The sequence below is a fragment of the Culex pipiens genome, chromosome 3 (assembly GCF_016801865.2).
Source record: "Culex pipiens pallens isolate TS chromosome 3, TS_CPP_V2, whole genome shotgun sequence".
Lineage (NCBI taxonomy): Eukaryota > Metazoa > Arthropoda > Insecta > Diptera > Culicidae > Culex > Culex pipiens.
The window spans coordinates 182,975,380-182,996,390 of NC_068939.1; the positions used below are offsets into that span (position 1 = coordinate 182,975,380).

The window sequence follows — 21,011 nt, forward strand, 5'->3', positions numbered from 1 at the left end:
TAAAAAAATGTCCTGCAATGAAATTTTTAACATTATTAAGTTTGTACCGCATTTGTAAAGATTTTTTTTGAAAGCTTATGATCGCAAAACAACTGTACTGGTGTATAATACATTTTTAAACACTTTTTTAATGAAATGTTTTAACCATGGCTTGGAATTAATTTTATTCTATTTTTTATGTGTTGCCTCTGTTTAGACTTTGGCAAAAAAAAACAAGAAATATTACCATCGGCCTTGGTTTTCAAAAAAAATATCTTGGAGAATGACTTGTATTTCCATCGAGCACCTACGTTTGGCATATCAGCACTTTAACGTTCAATCAAAGGATCGTGCATAAACTACGTGGCCTTCAAAATTGAAAATAATATTGAACAAAAGAGAGAGAGAGAGAGACAGAAAAAGAGTGAGAGGAAAAAACACACATACAAAGCGGCCAGACCTACTGCGTAAAGTTTAAGGCAGAGTTGATTCGTTGAACTGGATTTTTGTTAGCACAAGGTGTTCAAACCGCATCATTTTTATCAAGGATTTCTCAATTTTTCTGCAAACACCAACGCATCCAACTATTAGTAACCATTTTATTCTGCATCATCTCAGTGACACCATCTTAGCTTTACCACAATTACTGTTAACTGCTTAAATGCAATTACATCTATCTAAACATTTGATTCGATCCTAAGTACAAAAAAACCACAACACCCGAGGGCAGGTGCGCGCGTTCGTTCAAACAAACTGGAATGCCTTTGCTTCCTCAGACGGAACTCGGTATTTACACGATATTATTATTTTTAGCATACACAAAACAGTGGGCGTAAACTTTATTCATAAAAAAAATACTTACACAAAATAGCCTGCAAAAAAAACGGTAAAAAACGTAATCCTTCTACCACACAAGTTATTGCTTAATCCAGTCTAACTAAGTCGAAACTAATTCGAAACAAACAAAGGAAGAATCTTGCAAGGGGCAACCCGCCAATCCCGCTCAGTTCGTTCAATCTCTGATATGTGTGTCTCTTTCTCCGCGAAGCTTCACTCTCCGGGTCGTTATCACAGTTGTTCGGGGAGAAAGAGTTGCAATTGATTTCTGGGACGTGGGTCACCCACTTCAGCGTTACGGGTTGGGGAAATGCTTCTGATAAATGAGGGAGGTTCGCGTAGGGGGAAGGGGACTATTGAGCATTGGTTTAGGAAGTTTGGTTAAGAGCTTAGAACCGGATTTCACCCCGCTTGATTTGTTCGTAGGCTTCCTTCGTGAGGCGTTCGTACGCGCCTTTGGGAGACAGGTAAAACACGGCGTCCTCGATCACGTTCGGATCGAATCCCTCCTTTTGCAGGTCGAGCTTTTTCAGCTTGAACGTGCCGGTCATGTCCACTTTGGTGAGAAGTCGAACGAACATGGGTCGAGCGTACGACGGAAGCGATTGTTTGAGGGTGTCCGCCAGCTTGACGAGATCGACCTGACCTTCCGGGTCCAAGATGGCGGCCATGCCGGCGCGTCCCTCCAGGTTGGGGATTTCAACGCCGTACACGACGGTGTCCCGATAGCCGGACGCGTTGCTCACCTCGGCTTCCACCTCGCTGGTTGATACGTTTTCGCCCTTCCACCGGAAGGTATCGCCGGTTCGGTCCTTGAAGTACAGGTTGCCTCGCTCGTCCGCGACCAGCAAGTCCCCGGACAGGAAGCCCGAGTCGCCCTTCTTGAAGATGTCCCGCACGATCTTCTTCTCCGAAGCGCCCTTGTCCACGTAGCCCAGGAAGGCACGGCTCGGATTGTTGGGCAGGATTTTACCGATGAATACGCCCGGTTCGTTCGGTTGGCACAGCTGCATTGTAGGAAAAATGTTCAATATGAGATTTGTTTTCTTTCACAAGTCACTTAGATATTTTTCCCAGAAATCGGTCAAGTTTACCGAAGGTTCAACTGCTGAACAGTTAATTTTTTCGAAATTTTTAATCTTTATTTTTTTAAATTTGGATGAAACTTTGACCATTCTCTATATCAAAAGAAGCTATTTTGCAACATCGATCTGCTCTTACAAAATGAGTAGGTAAACTATCTTAAAATCTACACGGAAACAAGCGTTTGCAAAAACGTGAAATAAGTCAACGAAATCAAAAACCATGAAGTAATCCCTTCATTTTAAAATACGTTTTAAATTAAAAAAGATTTCCTGCTTATTCCCAATTTCGTTAACGCTTTCTTGTTGATTTGATATCTACGACAAAGTTGACAATAGGAGATGAAACAATACTCTCTTTACCTCACTTTTTCACACATTTAGTGTTGTAAATAAATGATAGAAAATGCTTTGCTGATTCATGCACCAAAATATCACTACACACTTCTTCTCTTTTCCTCGTTCACGCAACGTAAAGAAAATTCCGTAGTAACAGTTCAATAGGGCGAATCTGCGTTTGTAAACAAACAGTCTATCCCTTTTGCTCAAGTGACAGTTCACGTTAAGTAAGAGAGGGATAGACTGCTTGTTTACAAATGCAGATTCGCCCTATTGAACTGTTACTATGGAAATTGAATAACAGAGAAATTATCACAAAACTCGATTTGGTATTGATGTAATACTCATCCCTCATATTCGGAACAGTTTACAGATCGGAAAATGTTCAATAAATCATATAAAATCGATAATTGAACATAATGATTTGCTTTTACCTTCATGTGAAAGCTTTTCTTGCGATCTTTCGATTGATGTATAGACCGGCTGTACATTTTTACGATTTATATCAAGTTTTCGAAGAAAAACATTGACCATTGAAATCCACAAATTCGGAACATTTTTTTTCTAACGATGTAAACAAACTTTTTTTTCTCTCCAGGTGTACACATTTTTTGCAAAATAATGACTTTGCACTCTGAAACCAATAAAACTCATGGTTAGTGATGTTTTATGAATGGTCTGATAACTTTTTTGTGAAATTATCAGTTAAATTCAGGTGTTCCACAATTGTGGGAGACACAATAACATCCCACAATCATGGAACAGGCAATTTGGAGGCAGTATTTTGCTGCTCTGGATAAAATAGTCTTGAAATGCAGTTTTTGTTTGAAAAGTATTACTTTTACTGGTGAAATAGCAAGAGAATGTCCAAATAAAGGCCTTAAAAATAGCAGGGTCGGCAGAAAAGTTGCATTTTGCATTCTATTGACAAATTACCACAAAAGTGTTCCGAATTTGTGGGTGTTCCTAATATGTGGGATGACTGTATGTTTTTTTTTTTTTTGTATTTTTTTCCGGATTAAAATTAAATATCACATATTTTTACAATGCGGTAATATTTAACAGGAAGAAAACAAATTAGAAAAATGAGCAAATAACCAACAAAGTTTGATTTTTTTTCCAAAATTCCAGCAATATAAAAATATATATAATCAGTGGTACGGAATACCTAGACAATATTCAAATAAATTATTGATATCGTTGTTGGGGTACCTATATCATTAATAGAAAAGATCAGCTTTCAAATTTTCAGCTTTTTAATAAAGTTTTGGTTTAAAGACCACAATTTATGGCTAAAATAATGCCTTTGATAAAACTGGTCAAAAATTTCTCATTGTTCTAGCCATATTCAACTGAATAAAAAATAATAACTGAAGTTCTTTAAATAGTCGATTCTCATGAAAAGTATATCTAGAATTTAAAAACACATTTTTAAAATTTACAGGTTTTGGTATAACCTGGTCCTTTGCACAACAAAATCAGAATTTTCTCTGAGTTTTAGCCACATTCAACTTAAAAAATATGTAATAACAAATTTGGTTAAGGAAAATTTTAAAAAAAATATTTCCATGGAAAGTACATCAATAATTAAAGAAAATAACTTTGAAATTTTCATATTGTTATAAAAGTTTTGTTTTACATTTTGTGACCAAAAATGCCCTTGCTAAAATAGGTCAGAAATTTTCCATAGTTTGAGCCATATTTAACTAAATGAAAAATAATAATAAATTTTACCATGCAAATTTTTCACACCAATTTGTGATATTCATGGAAAGTACAGCTAAAATAAAAAAACAACTCTAGAATTTTCAACTTTTTACAAATGTTTGGGTTTAAAATCACATTTAGGCCGTTGCAAATATTTTCAAATTACAAAAAAAAATAAAAAAAAACTTCAAAATTGCAAAAGACATTAAAGTCTAATCATCCAAAAACCATTTGAAATGCATTTTCCTGCGTTTAAAATCATATTTACAGTGGACTCTCTCGGTGTCGATATTGAAAGGACCGTCGAGAGTAGGAGTTATCAAATTATAGAACTAAAAATCAAAGCAATCCTTTTGAAGGGACTGAAAAAATTATAGACAGCCGGATAATCGAATCACGAAGAAAAAAAGAAATTTCGTATTTTTTTATTTTCTTACTTTTAACATCAAATTCGTGACAAATTGTGACTCCATTTTAGTCAAATAATAAATGCATGTTTTTATTACTTTATCACCGCCATTTTGTCCGCCATCTTGGATTGAAACATTTTCAATCAATTTGTTCTGAGGTCATACTCCAGCTAAATAATCAAAAATAAGACAACGAAAAAAATTTTGTTTACAGCTTCGATTATCGGAAGTAAAATTTTGCCAAAACCTTCAGATAATCGAGTCTGGACTGTATTTTGAATTTTTGTGAAATTCTGATGTAGTACCGCAAAAAGTTTTTTTTTTTTGGAACACGACTTTCTCACTTACACAAGTGAGGTAGGCAAAATGGGTAATTTTTTTTAAGAGTGTTTTTTTATTCTTTTCATCAGCACATTGCCGAAGACACCAAACCGATCAGAAGCTACGTTTTCAAGATGCCCATTTTAAATTATTTTAAAAGCATTTTTGTATCGACTTCTTCTAAAATCGGTGAAAATTTGTATGAACGAAATTATGATGCAAAATAGCTTCTTTGGTCATAGAAAAAGTTGTCACAAGTCTCAACTATTTATAAATATTAAATTTTAAAAAAAATCATTTTTGAGAAAACTGTTTTCTTTAAAAAAAAAACTATTGAATTACTTACCTGACATAAGCCATCTTTGCCACGAATGGGCTCACCGGTAGCTGGATCAGCGCGGATGATCGAAATCGGATACACCGACGGAATGATTCGAGACACAAAGCCGATCGCACCCACAGTATTATCGATGTTGACTAAAATTGAATTTAAACTGCTGAATTCCGCTTCCCGAATAACTTTGACAAATTCTACTCACCAATATTAGCGTTGCCTTCGGTAGCCCCATAAAACTCCGCCACCCGCGGAATGTTAAACCGCTCGACAAACTGGGGCCAAATCTGCGGACGCAGTCCATTACCAAAGATCAACCGTACCTTGTGGTCCTTGTCGTTGCCCGACTCGGGCGTCGCCAGAATGTACCGGCACATCTCGCCGATGTACTGCCCAACGGTGCAGTTGTACTTTTGACAGTCGGTGAAGTACTGCGACGCGGAGAACTTCTTACGGATCGCGACCGTCGCACCGAAGATCAACGCCTGCCCGATGCTCATCATTCCACCAGCCGTGTGGTACAGCGGCAGCGGAGTGTAGAACACGTCGTTCGGGCTGAATCCGGCCACGATGTGGATGGCTGCCGTAATGAACAGGTATCTGGAAGATTTGAAATGGTGAGTGGATTGAATCTCTTCTTGTGGTTTTCCCAACCTACCTCGAGTGTGTAATGACGGCAGCCTTCGGCAGCCCCGTAGTTCCGGAAGTGTAGATGTACAACAGCTGATCGTGGTGCGACGCCTTCTTCACGTTCGTCGTCGGCAACTCCTTGGAAGCCGACTGCAGCAGCGTGGCCAGATCCTTCGAGTTCGCCAGCACCGTCTGCTGGATCGCATCGTTAAACTGATACAGCGCCATCGTCGACGGCAACGACTCCGTAATCTCCCCGATCGCCTCACACAGTGCCTCACTGTACACCAGAGCGTTACACTTGGCCACCGTAATGCTGTGCAACAGCGCGTTCTTCCTCAAGTTGTGATTTATCAACGGAATGATCACTCCCAACTTCGAAAGTCCCAACCAGGTCCCCACAAACTCCGGCCGGTTCTCCATCACCAGCCCCACCACGTCCCCATGTTTGTACCCGTGGGTGTGAAACACGTTCGCCACCCGGTTCGAGTAGTCGCTGACCTCCCGGAAGGTCCACTCGCGTCCCTCGAACACGAAGCACACCTTCTCCGGCTGTTTGGCCACGTACTCGGCAAAGATATCGGCGATGGTGGCATTCTGGCGTGCGTACTTCTTCACCAGGAACAGCAGCTTCACGTACCGGCTCAGCGCTCTGCGGAAAACAAAGAAACGAAGAGTTTGTAATGATCTTGAACAAAAAATGGTTGACGACGCGCGCTTTGGAGGTCATACGTGGTAGGAAAAAACGAGCGAGATGAGCCAAATGATGCTTTGAATTGCTAAAGCTGAATCGCGCTATTGAGGATGCTGATGAGCATGAGCGACTGCAGATCCAAGTGTCTTGAGCAGGCCTGCAAAAAGTTTCCAACCCAGCGTACTCATGAAGCAAACCAAAATGTCAGTTCACTGCTAGCATGTGACTGCAAGCCTACTGTGTCTATTCTACCACTGCCGCCTGACTCTTGCCGGTCGGCTGCTGGAGAATGAGAGACATGAAAAAATGAGCTACACTCACTCAATTTGGCTCATATGACTGACTCGTAAAATCCTCTTTAAACACTATTTTGATTATTTTCAAACAATTGAATGGTTGTAGACTGTGCAAAACACTTAAAACAACCATAACTTTTAGTCAAAATTACATTTTTATGCATAAATACAAACTTTTTGCGTAAAAACTTGTTTCTTTATGTGTGTGCGTGCAACGTCGAATGAGCGTTGGTCGACTACTGCCTTGCATTGCAGCTGCTCAATGAGCTAGGGCACTCACGACTGCGTCGGATTTGTTTATGTCACGGTTTTGCGGTTCAGTGACTGGATCTGAAAAATTCGTGTCAGCGTCGCCGATTTTCACGTCATGACCCCTGACATTTTCAGCACTGGTCTTGAGTAGTTAGCTTTGACGCAAATTGGATTTTGTGGTTGACTTTTTATATGTGATTGGAGTTGTCAGGCGTAAACCCCAGGTTCATCCGTAATTCCGAGAACACCTCAATGACTTGGTAGCTGGTATAATTCATTACGTTTATGTCATAAAAAGAAGTTTTTCACTCAAATTGATGAATTTTTGATCCGGGAAATTTTCTGCAAAACGAATCACGATTCTTTGTAGCCCTTTATACGTATATTTTGAATTAACATGTTCAGCGTGGTTTAAAAATTTAAAATTCAGCGTTACGTAAAAAGAAAACGATCACTGAGACGCTTCTAAAAATATATTAAATTCCACATGAATCCTTGCCCTGATATTAAATGTAAACTAGCAGGATTGAATTACAAACAATTGGAAATGTATCTATTATATGAAGATGTCCCTTTATATTAGAAATGTCCCATCGTTTGGATATTGATTCAAAATCTGAACAATTTAAAGCAAACGCATAATCTTCAACATTTTTGTTTATTTGAAAGGTATTAGAAAAAAAAATCACCTAATCCACCGTAAGTTGGTTGATGCCTTCCTCACAATAGTACATTTTTTTTTGTAAAATAAAAATGTCGACCTAATCTAACCAGGGGTCACACGATAGATCGTTTCCATCAAAATATTTGAGATCCGGCCTCTGAAAAGTGTATAAGTAACACTAAAGTACCAATAACTTGTGATAGGGTTGTCAGATTTTCAATCTATTGAACTCGTTGGAAAGGTCTTTTGAATACCTTTCTAAAACAAATTCTTACAAAACCACCCTTTTACAAACTTCCGGACTTTTATTAAAGTGTTTTTTTAGCATAACTTTTGAAGTATTTTTCTAAACTTCATAATATTTACTACGGGCAAAACCGGTTCAGCCAGTTCGGAGATAATCGAGTGCATTTATTTAGGTGCACGGACTCTCATCCAGACACACGCACAGACATTTTGTTCAGAATTTGATTTTGAGTCGATAGGTCGACAGGTGGGTTTACGAGGTCGAATAAGGAAGTTCATTTTTCGAGTGAATGTATAGCCTTTCCTCAGTAAGGTGAGGAAGGCAAAAACATTTAAAATAAATTTAGAGAATCAGCGCAACGCACTGAGACACTTTTTTCAGAAAATATAGACTCTTTAGATAGTCATTTTTTTCAATTATGATTTTTTTATGACAAAACAATTGAAAATCACGAAATCTAGAGTCATTAATGTCTTATAAGCTATGGGATTCCCAACATTTATAAAACCTTTTCAAATAAAACTCTAGGAACACTTTTTTTGTTTTTAAATGCAAGCTGCCAAATTGCCGACGTTTTGAAAAAAAAATGTCACAAATGTAAACTTTTGGATAGATGAATACAAAAATTCTCATACCATCAAGTGTAAATTCATACTTGCATGTTACCGTCTTACTTACGCAATTTTCAAAAAAAGCCATAAAATTAGATGATTAGGATTGTGGGAATTTTCTGAATATACTATTTTAACTTAATTTTTGACACTGCCATATCCAATATTAAAAATTGCATAACATAAAAAAAAACTGGCAACTTTATCGTGATACATCGTTACTGAATTGCGATGAAAATACTTTTCAAAAACAGCAAAAAAATAATGAAAATGATTTTTGAGACCATTATCATGGTACATTAATATTCGTATCTTATAACATTAGTATTCGTAAATAATCAAAATCGATGTAATATTTTGCCATTTCAGCTGCAAATATGTTAAAATTAGAGTAGAAATAGCCACTTAATCCGCTTTGTAAATGCGTCCCCCGGTTTACAATTACCTATCCACGAAATTTAAAAATGAAAATTTTTGTTCGATATGATAAATTACCCTTCTGGGATCATGCAGATTCGAAAAGTACATCAAATTTCCCTAAAAATGACATGTTCCAAAAAATTTACAGTTTGGTAACGAAAAATGGCAGAGTTTTTAAAACTTTTTTTGTGTTTTTTTTTTTTAACATAAAAGTTCCTTTGACGCCAAATTTCCATCTCATCACTGTTTCAGTCTGCAAATTATTGAAAAAAATATCATTTTTCGCATGTTCAAAAATGGCCCCACCGTCACGAGATATCAAAAAACGGACCTCGTTCTCGTGATTAGGGACAAAAGTTACCCATTAAGACAAAGTTTCACGCAAATCGAAGAGGGGTCGGGGCAAGTTTTCCCAATTTTGTGTGAGTTGGTAGAGAATTACCCATAGGTGAGATCCGCCTTTAAAAAAAAGTACATCAATATCACTTAAGCGGTCAGGACTTGAGAAAGTGTTGCCAGATCTTTAATATTTTAGACTCTTTGGAAAGATCTTTCAATTACCTATGAAACGGTTTATATCATGATGCTTTTTGATATAATTTTCGGCCATTTATCTAACATCCGGTCATATGCAAAAACACATTTGTATACTTAACGTTTTTACTACTTATAGAAACTTTTTTTTAGGCCCGATGTATGGGACCCGAGTCAAATGCGATCGGTTTGGCATAAATTGGTCCATTCAGTTCAGAGAAAACGGAGTGACAATTTTGATAACACACATACACACAGACAAACTGACATTTGTTCAGTGTTTGATTCTGAGTCGATAGGTATAAGTGAAGATGGGTCAGGTTATGTAAATATAAAAAGCAGCGCTATTATTGAAATTTGATTGGATGTGGCTTTAAAGTCACGAGAATTAACACATAATGTTAACATAAGAGTATCGGCGCGATCGTGCTATCTGCTTGGTTTGGCAGTCCATTGCCGAAGTCCCAAGTTATAACTAAAAATGTCTGCAGTAGTTGGACAAGTACGAGTGTCAAACGCGTTCTGATCTGAAATCCCTTTGACTAGTTGTCGCACACACAGCAATTTTCACTCTTTTTTTTTTTTTGTTTATCTGAAAATGAAATCCGCAGAGGCCCCATGTTGAAAGCTGTACAAAAGAGTGTTCTCAATGAAGCGCATGCACTTGCGACAATATAGAACAATGGCGACGAGTTGTTGACTGTAAACAATGTAAACAACAGTTTCACTCACTATACGTGCGCTTCAAAGCTTGCTCAGCCGTTGCAGCAGCTGGGTCGTCGTAAGTCCAGTAATAAGCAGTTGCAATCGCCGTGTACAATCGCAACGAAACCTGCTCTCTCTAGCTATCTCTTCGAGCTGTATTATTTGTTATGAAACTTGTTCAAGTTGATCGAGTGAACTAGCAGTGCAAAGCAAAATACACGAGCGACCTTCGGACTTGAGACGCCGACGGCGTCTTGCGATTTGCAAACGAAGAAAGCAAAATTGCTAGAAAACTTTGCGATATCATGATAACTCATTGTAGCTGAAAAGCAATCGCCAATGAGGATTGTACCAACCACGCGTCAGCGTGGATTGTTTACAAACCAATGCAAACCGGTGTCATTCAACTCAGACAACCTCAAGAGCCATTTTGATGACGTGTTACTCCGTCAATGTCTGTCACAAATATGGTAACGCAGAACTAAACCAAGACACTTCCACCGAAAAAGGCACTTTTTAACGCAAGCCGAAGCGACTTAGTATGCAGAACCACGTGCGCGCCACAGCCGGTTGGCACAGGGAGTTATTTACCCAAATGGTAGAACGTCACGCACGGTGGAAGGTGGTTTTCCTGGTTCTCACCTCGCTTAACGAATTTGATTGTGTTTTAAGAGCTTGGAACTTTTTGAATATAATCGGTACATTAAAAATAAATTACCATTAGATTAAATTATTTTAAATTTAGCAAAGATAAAAAAAAACACAAGAATGCAGGATGCAAGATAAGAAATCAACCTCACAAATCAGCTTGAAGCGCAACTAAGCTGAATGGATTAGTACGCGTCATGCCTTTCTTCGGACTGCAATTGAAGTTCAATCAACGGCAAGCACGAACGCTGATGGTGTTGATAAGTTCCGTGTTTATCGCTTAAAACCCCATTACTGGCACCTTCGAAATCGGCAACGACGTCGACGCTGAGTACTAACTCGCGCTCAACCAACACACTTAAGGGTTAAGTCACTCTCCGCCACTTTAAAACTTGCATAATCGAGCCCAATCAAGCATTTCGCTGTTATTGCCGTGCTCCTCACACTCCTCCTGGCACGACCGACGACTAATTATTCGCCGTGTTCTGGAAGTCTACTTAAACTCTGCATCCAATTACACTCGACGCGACCCGGCTCGGCGCGGGTCCGCGAAGGTCAATGATTCGCACACGTTTCGGATAGTTTCTGGACAGCGAAAAAAAAGTCACTTTGTTCAATACCTAGCCCAGGCTGGCCAAACCGGTTTTCCATTTTCGGCCTAGGCAGCCTTGAGTTGCATTCTTCTACACGGCGCAAACAGATCGTACCTTGACGATCTGCCATCAACACCAAAAGAGAGAGCGCGCGGCCGCAGGCCGCAGTAGGCCAAGACTGTGACGCGTGTCTTGTATGCACCTTGCGTGAGCAAGAAACGAACAAAAAACGCTAAAAGAGAAATCCCCACCAATTCAAACCGCACACTTGGATCTCGACTTTTTTTTTCCTTCACGCACCAATTATCCCTCACGGGGAACAACAACTCACTTCACGTCACGGGGCGCCGTCACGGCGGCGATGTAGAACCAGCGCCATTTCCCGCTGGCGATCAGCACGGCCAGCAGCGCGATCAGCACCGCCGGAACTCCAAACTCCCAGCCCATGAAGTACCACACGAGAACGACTCCGGCGATGCAAGCTCCCAAGCCCGCGAACTGAACCACGTACAGCAGCACTAGTCTGAACCGCTCGTTGGACGGGCGTGCACTGGACTGATGGACGGCGTTACTGGTGAAGGCTGCTTCTGGCGCTGGAAGCGCGGAGAGTTGCTTGCCGTTCGACGGAGGCTCATTTTCGACCTGTCCCTTCTCTATGTCGACGATGGCAGGCTGGAAGAGAGAATTGAGAGAAGCGACGCGATTAATCCAAAAGCTTGAAAAGCTTGCTACGTCTTGAGGCGCTTTGCCGCGCTTTAGGCGTAGCAAGCGTTGCGCTGTGGCGGCGTTGAGCGCGTACGCACCAAAACGCTAGAAATTTTGCCATGCGCAAAGCGAACTGTCAAACTTTGCGAGCGGTTTTCTCTGAATACCGAGTTGATTTACGGGTGCCACGATATCTCGAGATGGGATAGACCAAAATGGCTGAAATTTGGAGTGAAGACTCGTAAGACATATCCCGTGTGGATGATGAAGCCCGATTCTGAAATTTTGTATTTTTTAAAAATGCAAAAATCAAAACATTCGATTTTTTATATGAAAAATATAAAAATATTTTGATCTTTTTTAAAAATAAACTTTTTTAAATCTGCCTTCGTCATGCACACAGGACCAGTTTAAATTTTGTGCAGATTTGGTCAAGGCAGTGTTGAGATATCGTGACACCCGTTTTTGAAAATGCTTACTTCATATAGCTGTATCTCGGCAATGGTGCAACCAAATGTCTTCAAATTTATGTCCTAAAAACAGATTCAAAAAATGTTTAAGTTTGTGCTCAAACCAACCTCTGACATTTTTGCCGATTTACTTGTATGTAACCCCATAAGTTAAATTACACGTGAAACTTTGCTCTAACTTCACGAAAAGCCGAAAGTCAAATTTAGGCTGTAATGAATTGCTGGATCGAAACTTTTGATAATCAAATCACTCAAACAACCGCTCATCAAAGTTTCCATAAAAATATCGGGCGACGAAAAAATTACTGCTGCAAGTATAAATTTTCATTGAAAACACTCTTAATTTCGACTGTAGCCAATATGCAGTGCTTTTTTTAATTTTTGAAAATAGTGATTTTTGGAATAAAACGAAATTGCATGCATCATTTTTTTTACCTCTATTTAAATTTGCAATAAATTTATATGAAAAAACAAAAACTGTTTATTCTGTTTTTTGTTAAGAATTGAATATTTTAGATGGATTACATAGTTATTCTTATATTTGTTGGATTGACTTATTTAGGGAGCGTATTTTTCATTGAAAAAAAAAAAACACTTAAAAAGTTCTGAAAATTCTGCCATTTACCGTTACTCAACTGTAAAAATATTTGCAACATGTCATTTTTTTTTTACATTAAAATGTACTTTTGGAATCTACATTAACCCACATTGGTTTTTTTTCATTAACGACAAAAAATGTCATTTTAAAATTTCCTGTTTTTTTCTAACTTTGCAAGGTAATTTTTACAGTGTAATAATATTATACAAAGTCGTAGAGCAGACAATTACAAACACTTTGATGTAAAAACATAAGGGGTATGCTTATAAACATCACCAGTTATCGCAATTTTACGAAAAAAAAGTTTTACAGTACAGTACAGTCCAAAATCGATTATCCGAAGGCCTCGGATAAAATTCACTTCGGATATTCAAACTGTTGAAAAAAAAACTTCGTTATCTAATTTATGATTGTTCAGGATAAATATGACCCCTAAACTACGCTAAAATGATTTAGAATGTTTAAATGGTGGTGATGCAATATTGAAAAAATGCATTTTATTTTTTAACAAGCTATCAACAATTCAAATTTGACTAAAATGGGGTCGTAGAACTAAAATTTTATGTTAAAAACAAAAAAATGAAAGAATACGAAAAAAAAATCGTTCGTAATTCGATTATCCGAAGTTCCATACAAACCTTCGGAAAATCGAACTTCGGATAATCAAGTCTGGACTGTACCACCTTAAGTAAGGGATGTCCAAAAAGACCCAAAAAGTATAACAATAAAATTTTGTCTAAATGTAGTCGATTCTGCATGCAAAAAAACGGCCGATGTCCGAAATTTTTACCAAATCCATGCAAGAGAACCCATCAGCCTGAGGGTTTGAAGCTTTTGACCTCGTATGAAAACTGATTGAAGAATAATTCGGGTAAGCAAAATCTGTGCAAATTTGCCGGTTGTGCAGAAAAAATACGTTTTTTTTTTTGTTTTTTTCGCCAGTAAATTACTTTGTTTTCAAATAGGAGGCAAAATTTTGAATAGTTTTATACGCATATTGCAAATTATGACAATTTAAGTATTTTCATAAAAATGCGGTATTCTGTGAAAATTTTACATTAAAATCTTCAAAAAAAATCAAACCATCCATATATTAACGACCCACGGGTCTTTTGTGGTCTCTATTGCAAGTTTCTGTTCGAACCTAGGAGTCCGAAGGCTTGAATGGGGAGAGCACCCAAACCTTTTTCTACTCCAAAGAACCTTCCACCCCAGTGTTTGAACTGACGACCTTCGGATTGCGAGTCCAACCGCCGCCAGCGATTCCACCGGAGTAGGTTTGGTTTGGTGTGTTGTTTGTACTTATGGCATGGAGACGACTCCTTCACCTGGAATGACTTAACGGCCTAACAACCAAGGCCGGGACCGACATTTTTCTTCCTCATCTGATGGAAGGTTCACATTAAAATCTTATTTTACATTTAAAAAAACTGTAATAAAGGGAAAAGCATAATAAATTTCGCATCGGATAATCAAGTCTGGACTGTAAATTACTTAAAAAAAACTCTATAGCCGTGAAAACTTGGTGAAAACCCATGTGTACTACAAATTATGAAAATTTGGGAACGTTCGAAGATTAACATATGGAATTTTCTTAAAATTTAAGGATTTTACAAAAATAAACTTTAATAAAAGTGAAAAAGAATCGATTAAAAAACAGTCATTCGAGGGTTTTGATGCTTGCGAAGCATTTAACCTTGAACTTTACCATTTTAGTTAGTGGCAGGCAAATAATTAATTTTCAATTCTATCGATTGGAGCGTGTTCAAGGAGCCCAAATTTATCATTCCTTGACAATACTGAAACGTTTACTGACTTTAAAAATGTCGAGTTGTGTTATCATTTCCTTGCAAGATTTAAAATGCATGCATGTGCTGCATCTGATTTATATTTTGCTGAAACAAGCATTGCTTTCAATTTCAACAGTTTATTCCATTTTAAATATCTCCCGTCACGAAACCGTCAAAAATCCGCTAAAAACATATAATCATGCAGCAGCGGCATCCCCAAAACAAACAAACAAAAAAAAGCCTGCCTCCAAAACGCAAATTACCTTCTTGTACCCATCGTTCAACCGCCTCCCGGCGGCACCGTACCGCGCCCGGGCAAAGTTCTTCACCGAGCGGATCGTGCGTCACGAGACGAACCTGCTCTTCACGTTCAGTTGCTGGGTGAAGAAGAGGAAATTTCGAAAAATCATCACTTTTAAGCGTGCCCACCTTCCCAAGGGGCCTACTTGGGTAAGGTCGTGGAGTGTGTACTGAGCGGCCTAAAGGGCGTAACCCCAAGTATGGAGTAGTAGGCCTTGCCGGGCGCGGTGTCTTGTCGTTGACTGCTTAATGACGGTACTGGCGATGGGCGATGCAGATTTCGCACCGTCCGGTGCAGTGACTTCGTTACGTTCTGATAATCTCTGGGAGCTTACGTATGCAGTGGCACTTCTTCTGTGCAATGAATAAATGATGATTACCGCATTGTCTTTGGGCTCTTCGTTATTTGCACGTGATTTGCAGGTGGTCGCCGCATACTACGATTGGATTTCAAGTCGGAAGCAAATTTCACTTTTTTACGCTTCGAGTTTTTCGCTGAAACAATCTCCGCTATACGTCCGAACACAATAACACTTTTCCAGCGATGATGCAAACGGGACGGGTTTGAGGAAAACTAGTTGAATGGTTCCAATTACACTGTTTTGTTTCTTCGCATCGGCAATTTCCTCCAACTAAAGAGGGGATTGCCAAAGCAGAAAAACCAATAATCTGCAGGCAAATTTCCTCCTACTGTGAACTTTCACTCTTATTCAAAGCAGTTTCGTTCCAGAAGCAAAACAAACATCAGCTGAACCCCAAAAAAAAAGAGAAAAGCTTTGAAAACACACAAACAATTTCGGAAGCATTACGTCAACGTCGCCGAATGTTGATGCGCGTGGAAAATCGATGTTACCTTGCAAATTACGTCCGATCTGCGCAGCACAACCAGGGCCGCACCACCGCAACCCATGTTATTTCGACTAACCTTGCCGTTATAGTTCTTTGAGAGAGAGAGCCGCGGTCAACAGGTGCGATTGTTTTCACCTTCTGTCTCGAGAGGTGTGAGCGCAATAAAATTTACTGTATGATGAACCTCCCCCAGCTCCGACTCAACTCATTCGGACGAGAAGTTATTGCTCGGCTTTAATGCTTGATTTGTGGCGCACTTAAGGGGGCACTCATACGAGGCTAATTGAGCGCAAATTGCTAATATCCGACGGACGGTGGCACCCTCAGTAGGCTGCGGGAGTTGACGATGCGCCATGCGTCTCCACTTAAAACGGTCGGAATTGAGTTACGTGGACGGGGTTGTTTGAATTCGTAATGAACTGTTACGGTTGGGTTGGTTTGTGCGGCGTTAGGAACGTTCCTTATCTCTCGATAAATCAAATTCTGAATTTCAAATTGGAATTTTTCAGCATATTTTTAGAATGTCTTATTCAGATCACAATTTTGACAGATTTATTTGACAGGACTTATTTTATTGAGGATGCGCATTAACTGGATCGTCAACCCCTCCAAACTAATGTGTCTTGAATGAGGAATTGGTCAATACAGGCAATGATTACGAATTAGGCTAAAATATCCCTTCTAAAACGAGTAAAAGTAAAAAAATAGAAGATTTTTTTTTACTTTTCTCGGAGATTTTTCAATATTTGGAAACTCTCTGATTTGGAAACAAAATTGTCCATCAAAATCTTTTATCAAAATAATAAGTTTTGCCACACAAGTCTCCAAACAGTTTTGTGCGCTAGTCGTACAAAATAGACATGTGGTTAATTAAAAAATATATATATCTTGAAAAGGGATTTTTGAACGATTTGGTGTATTCGGCAAAGTTATAGGTAAAATTTGGACTTTGTACATGGAAAAAAACCCCCTTTCTTTTTCCACTCTTTAACAATTTCAGTTAAATTCCAAAAAAAATAGTTATTTATTACTAATTTTAAAAATTTACCGATATGTTAAAACCTGAGGTGGGGGTGGCACTATTTTTTATACCTGATTTAGAATATTTATAAATAAAGAAGATCTTGAAAAAAAATTGGGCACAAATAAGAAAAAGTTCAATCAGGTCGGTTTCCAATTAAAATACTTTTTTTGTTTTCCGTAAAATTCATGGAGGAAATCACCCTGGCTTAAATGAGTCCGTAAAAAATGAAAAAAAAATGTCTTTTTATTCTGACTGAAGATGACCTCTTAAAGATTAGGAATGTGAAAAATTAGCCTAATTAGTGTCACCTAAAAGATTTCCAATATAAAAAATTAAACTATTGTGAAATTCTCTGCTATTACCGAAATAAAAATACTTTGAAATTTTAGAATCACTGTTTGCATTCGAAAATTTCAAAAATAGCTCTTTTCTCAGAAGCTTCATTTTTTTACATTAAAAATCGAATCAGGAGTTTGACTTTTAAAAAACTGATTATCAACAAAATTTCAACTTTAAGGATTTATATATCAGTCATCAAAAGTCTGACGAATCCATTCATTTAAAGTTCGTCATTTTTTAGCTATCACACAAAATTCATGCAGCAGTGTTGTCAAAATAAAAAATAAATAATATATTTATAGAGACAAAAATTTTGTTTCAAAGAAAAAAATGCACCGCCCATTTAAAAACAATTGAGAAAACATTATGTATTTTCTACGTTTGCATTTTCATTCGAGTACTCTTTAAATTATAGAATGTTGAGGAAAGTGGTTATTTTCACGAAACCATTGATATTTTCCGTGTTTTGGATAGACAAAAGTAATTTTCTACAAAACCAACCGATTTCATGATATTTTTAATTTTGTATCTTTTGATTCTGGAGTTGACCAAAAAAAAAGATCGATCATGCGTTCTTTGCTACGATCCTTACAAAAACGATTTATAAATACATGGATATATGGAAAATCTGTATCTAGCAAACTAACATTCTGATCGATAAGATGTTATCATCAAAGTTATAGGTGGTTATGTAGACAATTCTGAAAAAAATATTTATACTTATAATACTCATTTTTTTCACAGAATAAAAAAAACAGAAATTCTAGTAAGTTTTCTTTTTTTGAATTTTTCTTACTTTTTGTTAAGCCCATAGCTAAAACAACAATTTCTCGAACATGGATTAGTGTAACACACAGCTGAAAGGAACTCAAAAACTCTGTTTTATACACAAATTGAACTTATTGTAACATGTTTATTCAAAAATAAAAACTGAATTAAATTGAATTTAAAAAAACAGTGCCTTATTTTTTATATGTTTGGGATACTCAACTTTTGGGCCATAGAACGGACCGAAAAAAACACCTTTGATTTTACTAAGCAATATTCAAAGAAATTTAAGCTAAATTTAAATTTTGATAAAATGCACCGTTTCCAAGCTTAAGCCGTTTGAGGGTAATTTTAGGTATAAATATTCAATATTTTAAAATAGTGTCCATTTAAAAATGGTTGTTTCAAAAAGCTAAAAAAATTATCTAGAAATTTTAAGTGTGTACTTAAAAATTCGGATAAATACTTTCTGCGACGAATATTAGTAGTATTAAAGTATAATTGCAATCAAGAAAACATTAATTTTCTAATAATTTTCGTAACAACTCTTATTAGTTGTAATGATATATCGGAAACTATTCATGATTTTCAATGTTAAAAAATTAAATTTCTCTGAAATTTTCAATTTTTTCGGATGACCATTTTTCCAAATTTTCAAATCAAACTTAACTTTTCAAATGGTCAGGCTTAATTTTAAAGTCATTGAAACTTTAATAAAACTGTTATAGCTAAAATTGTTTTTTTTTGCAAAAAAAAATAACATGACAGAATTTCAAAATTTCAAGGAAAAAAGCATTGAAATTTCATTATACAGCAATAATGTCGGTTTGTAATTACAAGTTTTCATAAAATCTTTGTCTTAACTAAAATATTTCTGCGGATTTTTTTTTTTTGTCGAGCTGTACATTGAAAATTCATTAAAACTGGAGATATTTTCGATTCACTCAAGCATGTTAAAAATGGTCATAAACGCAGGGGAAAGCATTTTGAATTGTTTCAGCTCTTTAATTTTTTTCGAAAAGTGATCAGAAACTTTTCCTTAAATTTGTATTACAGATTTTGAAGATAGGGTCTCAACCAATGGTCTTATTATCATTTTCAAAAATTAGAATTTTTAACTGGTTTTGTTTATCGATATTTCAAATATTTTATCATCAAGCCACTCTAAACGGCCTGAATTGAAAAAATAAACCTCACCAAAAAATATATTTAAAAACAACAATCAAGGTTTCTTGGTTCCTACATAATCTACAAAATATACAAAATAAATTTAAGAACTCATTTAGAATGCCACATGTTATGAATTATGTTCGTATTATGATCGCATGTTTGTAATAAAAAAAAACCTCATTTGCATACGCTTGTTTGCACACAGCACACAAGAAAATTCACACAACGGGGTTTTTTGCTCTTTTACGACGTCATTATCTTGCAAATTAGCATCATTTTACCCACAGATAAAAAAAAATAACATACGCGACAAAAGATCACGTACTCTCAAAGATACATTGTTCTTTAGAGGTGGGGCAAGAAGTTCATTGATCTTACGGTCATTTGCAAGCTTTTAAGCCAAAGAGACTTCAACGCCCACGGGGAACGAACCCGATCTCCTTGAAGATACGTTGGATAAAAAAAAAAAAATATTTGATTTTACATTAAAATGTTGTTTATGTTTTTTTTTGTGATTTTTCTTGGTGAAACGTCATAAGTCTGGTCATTAGCAGATCCACAAATCATGCAACCCAAACTCAGTCTCCCATGTAAATCGCACCTGTCATCTCGCAAACAATAAGCAACTGAAACTCCACGGAAGATTGATGCTGCATGTTCGGAGATTAGTCCAAAAAAAATTACAACACACGCAATGTCAGAGCTAGGCTACAACCATAACCAACCCGCCATTGAGCGCTACTTCGCTGATCTGCGGGGTTACCTTAAGCCACCACACACATGACTTTCAACTTGGCCCGTTAGCCATTCGACGCAGTATGTCATGACCGCGAGAACAACAGCTACAAAAAAATCACTTCCAAACGCTGCGCAACCTAATGGGCATCACTGGCCGGACCTTGGAGCGCAGAAGGCTTCGGGCATCTCTTGTTCTTTTCTTTTCTTCGTTTCGTAATGGTTGCTGTGTTAAAAGGTGGCTAATAATTGTGACGAGATGTCGCAAATGTGGATGATTTTTTTCGACATTCTAAGGATTTTTCAAATGCATCATTTTATTCTGCTTGAATCTTTTTTTTAATCTTTTCGTTACGATCTCCCGTTTTATTCTGTTTATTATAAACCAGTTCTTCAAGATTCCAAGCTATTTCAGCTGAAGATGTTTAAAACGTTCAATTAACACCATTTTATTTGAGATAAATGTGGTTTCAATGGCAATAAACAACTGTGAGTAATCTTCTTCACCAAATATTGACCTTGAAATTAGTATCATATCATTGCTAATTGTCGATATTGATCCAAGAACCGTCTGTAAACCAGTTGCAACCCGGAAGAACCTTCTGTACCGTGATGCCATGTCATTTGTACTCAACACCGTCGCTCAATGCCAAGGGCAGCCACTGCAATCGGCGGCACGTTGAACTACAAATTCTTAAGCTCCAGCACCAAGTTGCAAGTTAAGGCACACCATCGATTAAGGCGCAGTAGGCCAGCACTTTCAACACGCGCACGCGCGCTCAGCTCTCTCGTTCAGGCTCATGGAAAACTAGATCGATTTTCTAGACGAGGTTTTTCCATGTCAAATCACATTTAAAAATATTTCAAAATTTGAACTCGTTTTTTTAAACGAATAGGTCAAATCCAAACAAAAACTCAAAAGAATTAATTTAATACACATTTGATGCAAATTTATTTCAC

At 37.4% G+C, this 21,011-nt stretch overlaps 1 protein-coding gene across 2 annotated transcripts in view; it reads right to left on the reverse strand.

Moving 5' to 3' along the window:
• Positions 1–564: 564 nt before the first annotated feature.
• Positions 565–21,011, reverse strand: part of LOC120420633 (long-chain fatty acid transport protein 4) — a 29,411-nt gene continuing 8,964 nt past the window's right edge. The window contains exons 1-6 of one of the 2 annotated variants that reach the window (XM_052710137.1): positions 15,130–15,789; positions 11,635–11,975; positions 5,668–6,291; positions 5,215–5,609; positions 5,022–5,152; positions 565–1,823 (exon numbers count right to left, since the gene is read on the reverse strand). In XM_052710137.1, coding sequence (XP_052566097.1) covers positions 1,206–1,823; positions 5,022–5,152; positions 5,215–5,609; positions 5,668–6,291; positions 11,635–11,750 — 1,884 coding nt within the window. In that variant the 5' untranslated portion in view covers positions 11,751–11,975; positions 15,130–15,789 and the 3' untranslated portion in view covers positions 565–1,205. Of the gene's footprint in view, positions 1,824–5,021; positions 5,153–5,214; positions 5,610–5,667; positions 6,292–11,634; positions 11,976–15,129; positions 15,790–21,011 lie in introns of those variants that run through there. The other variant, XM_039583709.2, reaches the window with a different exon arrangement.